We start from the raw sequence: 14,110 nt of genomic DNA, 5'->3' as shown, positions 1-14,110 counted from the left end.
TCAAAACCTTAGCAGCATCCTGATGCTCACTTTCTTGCTGGCTAAAACTCAAGCAGAATTTACCTAAAAATGAAATTCTGGGCACAGCACTTTTTCTACTTTCATTTATTACCTTATATGCAAAATGCATTACCAATCAAATTAAAAGCAAATGCAAGCCTGGAGTGTACAGAGTATATATCACAGAACTCAGCACACATACGTAACGGTATGGAAAGAGAGAGATAGGATGACCCGAGGGTTGTTCTGTGTTTGCACATTTACTGCTTATAGGCTTTAGATTGTAGTTCCACTTCCAGTTTACCAATATTTCAGTGGACAGCGTTGCTTGCGGCCCATGTGGCAGCTTCTTCAATTTTGCTTAGCTCGATAACCGTGTCGAGCCTACGTGTAAATCGAAGCACGTCTTGTAAAAACGTCACGGATTGATAAAGCCAATTGGACGCGTTAATGAAGCTTGACACTACGTGGCGTGGCTCAGTTGACTAACTTCAAGGAGCACTTGAAAACGTAAGTGTCTTCAATTTGTTTACATCCTATTTTCACTATGCATTTCCATGTGCTTTGTTAAAATCTGAAAGTTTGCTTCGATCTGTCTGAGAATACGAACGATTGATATGTCGATTACCTGTTTTATCACTGAACCTATGCCTCTTCCTGCTTCGAACGTAAATCGTGCCTGCCTGAATTTGTGCGCCATACCGCGTCGAATTCTTCAAGTTCTACTACGTCATTAGAAATGCACCGGGACATTTGAGTTTCCTCAAACACAATTTAACAATTTTTATAAGAAATAGATTGTATGTACGGATAAATTATTACAGTAATAAATAGAGGAACATCAATAAGAGGATTATTTTTAAATAATAATGCAGTGTCGATCACCGTTGCAAATTTATCAAATTGTACTCCAAGAGATAACTTTAATATAAATACAAGGAGAACGAGACAATAAAATTATCGCGATGATAAAATTATTTGTGCAGACTGAAAATATGAAGCTGTGTATTGTTGATATTAAGACTACTATTTAGAAAAATTAATATTAAATTAATTAGTACTTAAATTTTGACGCAAGTTAACGAAATAATTTTAGAGAGACAAAATATACTTCTGAAAATATTGATGCTGTCAACAGTTGTGGGTGAAATATTTTTAATTAAAACTTGAATACAAGTGCCTATTATTTTCAATGCATTTTTAGTGCTTTCAATGTCTATCAAATTCAGATTAAAATTTTTCCGGAAATAATATTTCATATCTCGTGACAGTAACATTTTTACTGAGTTGTGTATATTATTTACAAAACGTATCACGTATGTATTGATAAATTTGATAACGCGATAAAAAAGTTTTAAGACAAAGGTAATTATTTTTATATATCATAATAAAAGTGTTGATAATAAAAAAATTGGAATTATTTAACAACAGAATATGGATTGTCGATTTTAAAGCTAAGCTTTTGTTGCTTCAGCATAAATTATACGAAAGAACAAGCCCCACCGTCACGTGCAGCAACGTACTTACATTAACGGACCTGACCTCGTTTACGATTTTCATCTGGGCTATTAATGATTTACCCTAAGGTTCAAATTATCTCTCGAAACTCTTCTTGATTTGCTCAAATTATTAAGTTGTATAGAAAAATAATAAACAATTAGATTCGCTATAAAATTTTCCCTCTATTTTTTATATGTGGGTCCCTTTTGACCATTCTCTATCAACCGTACAAAGGCTTGGAGAGCATAGTTAATTTTACGAATGAAAAGTTTGAAAATTTTAATAAAACTCGTAATTACTCTCTCGTTGTATTTTTTTTTTTATTTTCACAATTTTACCCGACATTTACTGGAAAATTAATTTCTTATATAGCTTTCATATAATATTAACAAACGCATCGTTGCGGAGATAACATTTTAAACATCAATCTTTTGTAAATCTTAGTTATAAAGAGTTGGTAACCAATAAAGCTTATCTCGATGCCAATAAAGATTTTAAGGCTTATACGTTACATTTACTTTCTATTCTTTCTATAGCACAGACATGTCAAAAGAGACCAATGGGAGGTCCAGTCATGGGTCAAAGGATCCAGTACCGATCTTAACGGCCGATGATAACCTTCCAAGATTGAAGATCCTGGAAGGTCACTTTCAAACAAAATTCGGCAAAGATCCCACATTTTTCACGAGAGTGCCTGGGAGGTGAGACCATTATTTTAACCCTTAAGGTCTTGTACTTTTTATTTAAAGTTGTTATACATACCCTAATTAATTTTATTTACTTGAGAAGACTTTTTAATGTAAATTTAACTTTTATCTGAAAGGATTAAAGCAGTCGATATAACAGATGTTGGCTAAACATTAAATATGGAACTAACAATATTTAAAGTGCTCGAGTACTCTATGAAATATGTGCTCAATCATAAAATAGTAGTGAATTTTATTTGCCTTGACAAATCGATATGGATAAACTCCCATCTGTGGTATGGTATTATTTTACAGGGTGAACTTGATTGGAGAGCATATCGATTATTGTGGGTATGCCGTCTGTCCTATGGCCATTGAGCAGGATATTCTTATCGCAGTGTCTGTGTCAGACGATGACGACATCCGTCTTACCAACGTCGAACCACAATACGAAGACTTTCATTGCAGCATACGAGATGTAAGGTTGGTCTAAATTAACATTTAATCCTGTTAATAAACTTTCGCTTAATCGTCCTTCTTTAACCAGCACTCTCTTTCTAATCCGTAATTGCATTTTTATCGCACGTTTCATTATAAATAAAAAAGGAAAGGGAATAAATAGATTAAAAAAATTCATGACACACAATTACGAAGAGTATAAATTTAATGCGACATATTCTCTCGGGGATGAAAGTAATTGGAGCGTCGTACTACCACTCTACTTCCGGAAACAAGATCCAGTGTCGTGTTGAGAATTTATTGGCTTACCGGTCAAATTTGCATTAAGCATCTGACAAATAGGTGACAAGTCAGTTTGTTCGAAAAGTCTATTGTTCCTTCGAAACAATGAGTAATTGATACAGTTCATTTGTAGTATAGCGTATATCACCGAAACCAAGAAGAGATTTCTCTTGGGTTGTCCATTAAACATACAAATTATCGCGTGGCATAGAAATGCAGAAGCTTTCTTATAATTGATTTATGAACGACGAATTATAACACGTTTCTATTATATCATAAATTGGCCATGCATTGTAAAAGGCTTCAAAAAGAATAATTACTCGCACGTTACTCGGCTTATTCTTAATTAATGTCATTAAGCAACTATACACAGCTTTACAACGATGGAATCTTGTACGGTAGCGAAAAACAAGCTGCAAAAACGAAATAAAGTAGAGTTTTCGCGCTATACCTATATGTAGACCGTAATCTTTTTGCGAGGAAATATTTATGTACTTCTAATAAAATAAATAAATAAACGCCGGTGAGCAGACAGTTTTTTCAACAGAAATTTACATCGTAGCTGGAGTTTGACGAAAGTGGTTGGGGACCCCTCTAACATTTCACTAATTTGCCGGCAAAGTACTTTCACGTTATCGAATGTGCGCGCGTGCTAGATTAAAGAGCTTGCAATAAAAAGTAGAGTACAGTGATAAACCTCTCTCTTTAATTTCATTAACTCCCATCAGCTTACTCATCGTCATGCGAACAGCAATATAAGATTACTCAATACTGACTATCTATATCAACCCCATACAAATGCGTTACTTTTGCAACTACGAAAATTCATGAGATACTTTTTGTTAAAATGCCAAAATAAAAGTATCATCGTATTTTATAATAAGGTAATTTAGAGACTTAGAGTATCAGCCTTAATACAACTTTGTGTATACGATACACATGTTAGATTCAGTTTTGCTTCTCAAGAAAATTATCACATGTTATAAGATTTATATGTCAGATGCATACCGGTAGATATTTTTGAGCAATTATATTATTGAAATTCTTATGATCATGTGAGAAAGTGATAAAATCCGGTAAAAATATTAATATGATATTTTCAAACTTTATATACCATTTCAAATCTTGCTACTATCCTATATTGTACATTTCATCACGCTTCTCCCATTCTTTTTCTTTGTAACAATCCAAAGGTTTCGTAGCAGCTGGGACTCTCCGTAGATTTTCAGGCTTGTCCAATTCGAGTTCTTGCTGCTCTTACCGAGCAAACTACTTTATCTCACCTGCTAGGATAAATTGAAATTATATATCTAATTTTTCTCAAGAAAATACTCCCAAAGGATAACATTCACCCAATAAATTTCCAATATTCCGCAGTGTTTACAATGAAAACATATTTTGTTAGTATTCTTTACTTGGATATGTAACAATTGAATTTATTGCTGTATCTCTATTAGCGAATGCATTCGTGAAACGGGACAACCTGCTTGGCACAAATATTTTCTATGCGGCGTTAAAGGTGCGTTGGAGGTGATCTCTGGGCACCGTGATCCATCGGGAATTCTGGCTGCAGTATGGGGTAACATTCCTGCTAATTCCGGACTCTCTAGCTCCAGCGCTCTCGTCTCAGCTGCAGTTCTTTCAATCATGCACGCTAGCCAGGTGAATAAAAGCTGTTCAACAGTTATTTTATTTTTTTGATAAATTAAGATTGAAAACTCAAACTTCGTAGAAACATGCTGCAATTTCGCAGTTATTGCCTTTTTCACACGATTGAGGTTGTTTTAATTCTATCCAATTATTTTAAAACCTTGTATATTACTCTCTCTCTCTCTCTCTCTCTCTCTATGGGCTATTGGTTTAAAAGATTCTATATATACTCTTGGGAACGATATAAGAGTTATTTTTGTTATACAATTAAAGGATACGAGGTAATTTAAAAATGTTCTCAATCCCATCCTTCTCTGGATAATTATCATTAAAACTAAGCAATCGCATGTGCGCATATGTTAAGGGCGCGAGAAGCGTGCGGGCAATCTACTTGACCTGTAGTGCAACTATAAAAACAGCTTGTAAAACTTTCTTCTTCTCTCGGAAATAAAATCCCCCCGTAATTACCAGAGAGCGTATAATCCTACATTCTCTTGGCGAACTAAGAGACAACGTAGCAAGAAGAACGTAAAGAGGAATGTTACTCTCATCGCACGATGGAGATTCCTTCTTACAATATATATTACGTATAGACTTTCAGTAAGTTTGTTTCAAATTGTTACTTTTTACAAAACCAACAATTACAAATAAAATGGAAAAAACTGCAAATTACAATGGATCAATAAACGTAGCACTCTCTGGCTCTATCTCCATTTAAATCCAGTAGCCTATTTTTATGCTGTCATTTGTAAGGCTATGCAGCTGCAACCGCGGCATGCATTTGCACTGTGCTTTAGCTAGCAAACGCTCCATCTTACTTAACGAAATCCCACCAAGCCTTCCTATTCATAAAACTTTCTTTCAAGATTTTATTTTATCTAATTCACGCATCAAATTTAACTTTTTTCGTCCTACGGTTCAAGAGGACCCCTTTACATCAGTCACTGTCAGGTTTATTCCTATACAGATTTCAATAAATAAATGAATAAAAAATAGATGGTCGAATGAAATTGACCTATAGCTTACGGGCGTTATATATTTTTCTATAAGAGTTATTTCTTTTAATGGAATATTTGAAAATTTTGCATTTGCTTCCTGGTCTTTGCTTCTTCGCTCGGGGTTTCTTTGGTGACGCTTGATCTCTTCTGGGATTGTCCAAGATCCATGAATAAAGTTCTGTGTCCTAATGTCTCTCTTCAATAACTAGGCAAGCACTGGCAATGAGCGTCCCTCCGGGTTATGCGACTAGTGTCTTTCCACGGAATGCCAAAGGAATTTTTGATCTTTTCTCCACCATTAAGCAAGCTATTGTGGGAACGAACAAATGCCAAACTATATATGTATACCTATACAATGTTTTGGCACTACCCATATTTGTTTTAATTTTCACCAATAACGTCGTTTAACTTTTATTTTTTTAAGGGCTATGATGATGGAATAGTTTTTTTTCGGAAAGAGCTTTTTAACTGTTCTTCGGATAATCGTAGCGGATTGTACAATATGATACGTGGGACAGATATAAGACAGAGGGATAAAAAAAGCAAGGTTATTTTTATATCCCTATAAGCCTTAAAGTCTTAAAGGGAATCTAGGATTTACCGAAAAAACCGGATTCGTTACAAAAAAAAACCACTTGTCTTGTAATTCTCTACGGAGTTGCATGCAAAATTTTAGAGGGTTGCTGCTCAGCCCCGAAAAAGATTGATCTTCTTTTACCCCTGACATTGTTTGCTTGGCTCGAATACTGATCAGCAACAGCAATGCTGCAATAGCTGACTAGCAGCTCTTCTAGTAATTCGATCTTAGACAACCCATTACATGATGTGAAAGTAGCACAAACTGAAGTCCATATAGTAATATATAAGGTTTAAATCAAATTAATAAAGAGTTTAATTTTAGAACAAATTTTTAATCGCATAATCGTAACTTTGACTTTTAGTTTCATATGTCGAAAGAAGAATTAGCTACTATCAGTGCCAGAGCCGAAAGGCACATAGGTACTCAGGGTGGTGGAATGGATCAAGCAATAGCATTTCTAGGAAAAGCAGGTAATGCTTTTCTGGCTTATTAAAAGCCTTTGTTTTCCTTTCATTGAAATATACACTTGCGCTTTGATTTTGTCATGTTGAACATGATTTCAGGTTCTGCTAAGCTAATAGAGTTCAATCCCCTAAGAGGAACTGATATCACTCTGCCAGATAGTACAGTATTCGTAATAGCACATAGTCTTGCTACTCATAACAAAGCAGCAACTGCTGATTATAACCTGAGGGTAGCAGAATGCCGACTTGCAGCAAAGGTACGTACTTAATCTAATAACTATTTATGGATCAATTAGAGCAAACGATACAAACTTGCCATAGGGAGTTTTAATCTTTACATTGGGATAGCATAACAATTAAATTGATGCGTTCAACTTACGAAGTTATATTCCATTTGCAAATTTAAAATCATATTTTCAAACGAAATCTTTCTTTTTCATCAATTTCAAGTTAATATTTAACGATTTGCATAGTGAGATAGTAAATAACCTGAAAACTCATTCCGTTATCTATAGTTAACAACTTAACAACAGTCTTAGGAGCAAAAGATCAGACATGTATTTAACTGAATACTTGACTAGTTTTAGAGGTGTTCATTAGTTAATTAGTCGAGTGCCTTTCTAGTTTATCTAACGAATGAACGTATGTTGCGTGAAGAGGTGGCTAAATTAATTCGCTTATACACGTTGGATCAAATACTAAACTTATCTTGAAAATTAGAAAGAGTGTCATTTCTATCTAATTTTATGCTTGAACAAAAAGTGCCTAATGAGTTTTTTTAAATCTGGTACTTACAAGAAGTTTTATAATTTAATGGCAGTTTTATATTACTAGGTCAATATAACCTAAATTTGGTCGATTTATACCTTCGACTAAAACGATGCCAAATCCGCCTTATAAGATCTGGATCAGCCATCCAACTTTGATAAGACTAATAAGAGCTATCATTATTAAACTGTACATCAAGTATCAAGATCTGGCTTTGATTGATAATTCTGAAGATTAATTACTTAGACGAGAGAATTTCACAATAAATCCAATTCATGTCAAATATGTCAAATCAGAATCTGATTAGTAATAAAGTATTGATTTACCCCATTTGGTATTTGACTACTGCTAAGCAGTATAAAAAATTATTCTATTGAGACTGACGTAAACATAAGCCTCATGGATGACACTCATTACTCCTGTAGTGATTTAAGTTATAGGAAATTGAATCATTTGTCTCGAAAATCGATTCAGCTTTTTTAGTCCCGTCGCTTTTACGCAGATGATAGCGAAGAAGAAGAACAAAGATTGGGAAGTGGTGCAGAAACTAATCGATGTCCAGGAGAGATTGGAAGCCAGCTTGGATGAAATGGTTTCCATTGTAATATCAGAATTACACGAGGAGCCTTATACAATTGACGAGGCAAGTATTCGAATAATTGCAAAACTGTTTCAAAATAATAAAAGAATTAAGGGGATGCATTGCGCGTCGAAAAAGTACTTCCAAATTATCTTCTACAATTTTAAAAATTTGAATATTTTCATAGAGACCAAATTGGCTCGTATTGATCTGCTTAATTAACGTACGGGATTATTTTTTGGATTAAATACAAAAATTTTTTTTATCGGATATTAATAATAAAATTTTATTTTCCACCAATAATTTCAAAAAAGGGAGGCTTTACGACGTTGCGCCAAACTTCAATGAGTAATTTGAGACCAAGAAGAAGCAAATATTCCCACAAATGTAGAAGATTTTTTGGTAATACTATTGTAGCGCAACAAGGGCAAATTTGCACATTTTTCCTTGTTGCGCTACAATAGTATTTCCAAAAAATCTTCTATATTTATGGGAATATTTGCTTCTTCTTGATCTCAAATTACTCGTTGAAGTTTGGTGCAGCGTCGTAAAGGCTCCCTTTTTCTAAATTGCTGATGGGAAATAAAATATTATTATTAATATCTGATACAAATTTTTTTTTTCTAATCCAAAAAATAAGCCTTTACGTTAATTAAGCAGATCAATACGAGTCAATTTGGTCCCTATGAAAATATTCAAATTTTTAAAATTGTAGAAGATAATTTGGAAGTACTTTTTCGACGCGCAATGCATCCCCTTAAAACAATAGTAAGCTCTGTGAAATCCTTAAAAATGATACGTTTTCATTTATAGATATGTAAGATTCTCGACACGACGTACGAACATTTAAAAAGGACTTCACTCGTTGTTCCCTTTAATGCTTCGCAAACATTCAAGCTTCGACAGAGATCCCTGCACGTGTTTCAAGGTAAGCTGTTAGAAGGGCCAATTTTCGTGTTACATGATCGATTCGATACTACTTGCACATTTCCATCTACATGATCTTCTAGCTAAATAGAACTTTGAAAGTGCCAGTATTTCCATACACGATAGAAAAATCAAGTTTTACCGTAGTTAGGAACGATTTATTTGCAAAGTAAAGGATATTTATGACCCTATCTAAAAGCAAAAGCAGCATAAAGAACTCTCTTTTGCTAAAGAATAAAGTAGTGTATGAAACACAGCTTACGTAAGGTTTTACGCAATTCGACTGAAATAAGGTGACATAATAATAAGAAACTTATTGTGGCCACAAACATTTTTGTATGAAACATTTTTCCAAGTCTCTCGCGTTCATGTTTTTGCTACGTAAAAACTATTCACTGTGTGTAGATTGTTTGTAGTTAAGCTCAACTTAAATTTTCTTATCTCTTAAAACATGTGTATACAATGGGTACCACGGAAGAGTTTAAATAATATTTAGCATACTTCAAACGTAATTTTTGTTGCCACGATTGCTTTTCATCGAATACGTATTATATTGACCACGTTGAGAGGATGGTATTGCTAATCAATCACGCACATAAATTGTTTTACGAAGGTATAAATTTTCTTGGTGGTAGTATATCGATTTCAGCTGACTAGTGGTTCGTCTAGAATTTATTACCGCAAGGAGAGGTAACAGAAATGTTAGTAGTAGCAACACACACAAGCTATACTGTGATTCCTTTCGATCTTCTCTCTTCTCCGTTGTTACTTTTCTAGTATGTATTTTTCGCTGCTGATGCACTCAAAATATTGTTTTAATAAACTGATCGACGCGTTAAGTACTCATTACTGGAGATAAATGCCATTCAATAAAAAAATTCTTATCAAGTAAATATACACATCAACAACTTTCACATTACACGTTTACCCTAAAACAATAAATATTATTTCGTAAAATAAAAATTATTGATTTACGTTTAAAATAACTGTGGAAAAAATTTATTAAAATTTGAATATTTAAGGAAACTTTTCGGTAGTTATATATATTGTTTCAATATTTCATGAATTTTTTTCATTAAAAATATTGACTATGTTGTGTAAACGTAATTACAAAATGTGGCATGATCATTTCTAATAAGAGAGATATTTTTTTTCGTTTGGCTGAAAATTATTCCAGAAGCAAGCAGGGTAGAAGCGTTTAGACGTGTTAACGAAGACAAGAATATAATGGAACAGGAAAAGCTTCTCCAGCTGGGTAATCTGATGTCAAAGAGCCATGCCAGCCTCCACAAATTGTACGAGTGTAGCCACCCGAGAGTCGATGCGCTAGTCGATAGGGCCATGAATTGTGGTGCACTTGGTGCTAGGCTTACAGGAGCGGGGTAAGTGAACGCCATATGAGCCTATAAGGGAGCAAATTCCACAACACGACCAGCAAAACTTCCCTTCGTAACAACAGACTTTTTCCAAATGAACAGTTGCCATAGCGATTTTCCACGCTTCTTTCCATTGAACCTACTCAACTTTCAAAGCTCGATATAGGAAAACCTATAATACCATAGAATTCTTTTCCTTTTAAAATTCAAATAAAAAAGTTCCATTAAGTGTTATCCTCTAGTCCCTTGAATTCGCATCTTGCAAAGAACATTTCCCAAAGTAGTCGTTTAACTGCACTCACGATCCATATAACCTAAATATATACCCTGATGCGCAAAATGGACATGACCATAATTTCATTTAAAGGAAATGGAAAGCCTAATTGATGGTGGTGCTAAATGCGCTATAAGTTTAGCAGCTAACGCAGCATATTCCCTGCCATTCAAAGGAAAAAGGAGTGGACAATCGTGTAAAATAATATCTTTAACTACTTTTCGTTTCAAGTTACGTATATTTCTTTTTTTATACGCAGGTGGGGCGGTTGCGTAGTGGCCATTGTCCCTAAGGATAAAGTTTCTCAATTTGTAGACACATTAAGAAACGATATAATATACCAAAACCAAACGGAGAACGAGGTAGACCCAAAAAAACTAGTATTCCAAACTGAGCCGAAAGAAGGAGCCATAGTCTACATAATTTAGTTCCTAGGAACAAAAATAATATTATTAGCTCCTATGCGTAAAGAGTGAATACAATCGCCATCTGTAATGTATTAATACTTCAGATCTCTACTACTGTACTTTTCCATACTTATTTTCATGTAGATATATAAACAATAAACTATCGGTTCTATTAAATCTCCAATTTTTCTTTCTAAATTAATTTTTTTTTTTTTTTTATTTCTTCCAGTTCTAAAATTAACAGAACGACTAGGTAAGTTAATACAAGAATATATAGAAATCATTGGAAAAACTATATCTTCGCTATGAAAAAAGTACTCTTCTCGCAATGCGTTTTTACAACAACGTCCAAAATTGATTAGATAACTAACGAAATTCTTCGCAATCCTACGCGATTATATGCGGACCCACACAAGTAAAATTCAAAGCACAAGCCGTCATGAAGAATTTCACTCATCAAAAAAGAAATTCTTAAGTTGATATTCCAAAAGCCTTCAATGTTTTTGCTCGATTCTTTTATTAAGGAATAAGTTTTCCAAAAGTATGATGCTTTCATCATTACGGTTCTTACGCGCACACGTCTTACAAGAAAGAAGCATATTAGGCTTATCGATTTAACATTAGCGAAAAATGCTCATCCATGCAAGGGCCATGCGGGTGTAATAATGGGAGTCACATTGGCCGATTACCTGAATGACAGTGAACTTTTTTTGGTGAGTCTGCAGCTTTTTCTTAAATATTAGCGTTTTTCTGAGAGCGGAAGGTCACCGCTCCTACCGCTATCAGTCCAACTGTGATATTGATTTTTCAACGTCTTTTATTCACGTCAATAAATTTCATACCGAAGAACTATTTATGTGGTCGGTGGTGCCAGCTTTCACAAGAATTGCAGGAATTTTGCATAGTTAATTATGCACCGACTTTGGATTGCTGCCCAATTTAAATTAAAATGCATAATTATATAGCGAAGCTAGAAAAAGGTTTCATTGAATTCCGACGAGATTCTTCATTCCCGATTGCTTGGCCTGTAACAGCAGTTTAGAAATTTTAATAAAGATGAGCTCAGTGCTGAGCCACATGGTACAGCCGGAGAACACCAAGTAGAGATCCGGGTAGGATCAAAACTAAGAGGGGCCAACGATACTGAGACATAAACTGTTCATGCGCTTAAGCTCATCAAAAGCCTGGTAATTAAATTACGCTACGGAGCTGTACCTAAAGACCCTTATTCTTTAACAGCTAAGGGTTAAATAGTTCGTAAATAGATTATCTAATTATTCGATGCTGACATGAGAGAGAGAGAGAGAGAGAGACTGATCAGTAAAAGGTATTTTGGTTACTTGATAATTAATTTAGGTCAAGATATGTATTTTCCTATAATTAAAACATGTATTCGTACAACTGTACCATACGCGAAAAAGAAAAGGGAATGAAGATTGTAACTTCAACCTCACCTGCACTTTCAGAAGCTGCATCTGCATAGATTGTAAGCACAAACACTTGCTCACAGTTTTAGATCATGTACGTTATACGTTTAATGGGATGCCTTACCGAAGTACTGATATTTCGTTATGGGAGCTTTTAGGGAGCATGCTTTGACTCTATAAACATAGACATTTATGAGTCAAGGACGTACTTTATCCAAACTATCTACGAATGAAGTGAAGTACTCATCGAGACATTAGTTTTGCGAGCAACTATAATCAACCTACTTGTCTTATTTACGAAAATGTATGAGCTATCAGAAATCGATGCTAAAACTTGATGAATCCTGCCTTAATGAACAAAACAAACACTGAACTTCATTACGAAAGTTCTGAACCATCAAGGATGTATAGCTTCTACTTCTTGTTGGGTCCGTGGTATAAAATCTTGCTCAACAGTTTTTGCCCTTCACATACTTCCAAAAAGATAGTATTATAATTTGCAAAGAAATTTAAAAACTTTAAAAATATCAGCAGCTAACGTAACTTGGGTATTAAATAATGTAAATTGTATATCGCACACGAAAAGAATTTCCAGGTAAAAATTACCGCGAGATTTATAGTGACCACAGAACACATGTCATCTCAATTGTTAAACTATTTACCGGATTGCAATCAGATTATACCGTAAAAGAATGAACAAAATCACTAATATTCACTGCAAAATCTAATTGTAGATCCATAAATAAACAAACAATTGACGGTACGTCCCATGATTACTAAAAGTTGACTGTAATTTTTACTGAAAAATTTTTTCTGGCACACACAGGTATCAATTACTACTTAATTGTTACGAATAAGAAGATCATTGTAGTGGAATACAAAGTAAGTTTCATTGTCACTTGAAGCAAATGGTCTCTGATTGAATTGCATGCTGCCAACAACACCTGAGACAATCAATAACCAGTAGATATAAAGAAACGAATAAATATCGATTTCCTTTTAACTGCTACCAGATGAAAATACGTCTTTCATTAATTTAAGCTAATTAATAAATATGATTACGCGCCTGGTAATGAATTCTTTTTCTACCGAATGATTTTTATCTCCGTTCCTGTTGAATATTCAAGCGTAGAAACTAATTTCTCTATTCAGATTCGATCAAAGCTTTAATAAATTTAAAATTAAAAACAACAACTAGAATCATTAATCTTAAATTCTTTTAAATGCGCATATACGTTCATTAAAGCTAAAACTATAAATAGTCAGTAGAGAGAATTTAAGATTAAGTTTCTTTTACATAAAGACAGTATATAATTACATTTATCTTTTGCACCACGTGACCGCGTGTTTCAGACACGTGCTTCAATTAATTGACTATTCAGTAACAAGTCCTATATTGGATTGACTAAGACCAAAGTGAGCGTAAGGATTAGCACATTTTCAAGAATTTTTAATCCAAGTTGTAAACTTCTCGGTGATTGCAAATTTCAAAATTCATCAACTCGCTAGACTCTGCAAAAATTGACTCTTAAATATACTTATAATCCGCGTGTAAAACTTATGAAAGTTGAAGCTCAGTGGAAAAAATTTGTTTCTGCAAACGAGAGAGATATAACGAAAGTTAAACGATAACTCATATAAAGTACGGTAAGTCAGGGCAGCTAAGTTTAAATATTAGTCCAGGTATTAGGCGGGGTCTAACTTTTTTCATTAAACAAGATCCTCAATGGGA

The 14,110-nt window shown here is 34.1% G+C and overlaps 1 protein-coding gene across 3 annotated transcripts; it reads left to right on the top strand.

Annotated features, from left to right (window-relative positions):
* Positions 1 to 206: 206 nt before the first annotated feature.
* Galk (N-acetylgalactosamine kinase) lies at positions 207 to 11,106 on the top strand. Of its 3 annotated transcripts, none has more exons than XM_066725013.1 (10): positions 216 to 510; positions 2,037 to 2,201; positions 2,502 to 2,669; positions 4,385 to 4,589; positions 6,517 to 6,625; positions 6,719 to 6,876; positions 7,890 to 8,030; positions 8,781 to 8,895; positions 10,072 to 10,276; positions 10,804 to 11,106. In XM_066725013.1, exons 2-10 carry the CDS (start codon positions 2,044 to 2,046, stop codon positions 10,970 to 10,972), a joined length of 1,428 nt encoding a protein of 475 aa, XP_066581110.1. In that variant the 5' UTR covers positions 216 to 510; positions 2,037 to 2,043; the 3' UTR covers positions 10,973 to 11,106. The 3 variants fall into 3 exon arrangements, with proteins under 3 accessions (XP_066581112.1, XP_066581110.1, XP_066581111.1); XM_066725014.1 differs by lacking the exon at positions 216 to 510 and adding an exon at positions 1,534 to 1,586; XM_066725015.1 differs by lacking the exon at positions 4,385 to 4,589 and having other exon boundaries at positions 207 to 510; positions 2,502 to 2,664.
* Positions 11,107 to 14,110: the final 3,004 nt, after the last annotated feature.

This window comes from Prorops nasuta, unplaced genomic scaffold (assembly GCF_024137725.1).
Source record: "Prorops nasuta isolate Cenicafe-Biocafe unplaced genomic scaffold, Cenicafe_Pnas_1.2 PNAS00003, whole genome shotgun sequence".
NCBI classification, from domain to species: domain Eukaryota; kingdom Metazoa; phylum Arthropoda; class Insecta; order Hymenoptera; family Bethylidae; genus Prorops; species Prorops nasuta.
The sequence above is the reverse complement of the archived record's forward strand: the minus strand, read 5'-3'. Positions and strand labels throughout refer to the sequence as shown.

What these genes read in the sequence shown, in the direction of transcription:
- Galk (XM_066725013.1), top strand. Translation starts at nt 2,044, where the DNA reads ATGTCAAAAGAGACCAATGGGAGGTCCAGTCATGGGTCAAAGGATCCA. An exon ending in TTCACGAGAGTGCCTGGGAG is followed by an intron (nt 2,202 to 2,501) that starts GTGAGACCATTA and finishes ATTATTTTACAG; the next exon opens with GGTGAACTTGATTGGAGAGC. An exon ending in AATGCCGACTTGCAGCAAAG is followed by an intron (nt 6,877 to 7,889) that starts GTACGTACTTAA and finishes GCTTTTACGCAG; the next exon opens with ATGATAGCGAAGAAGAAGAA.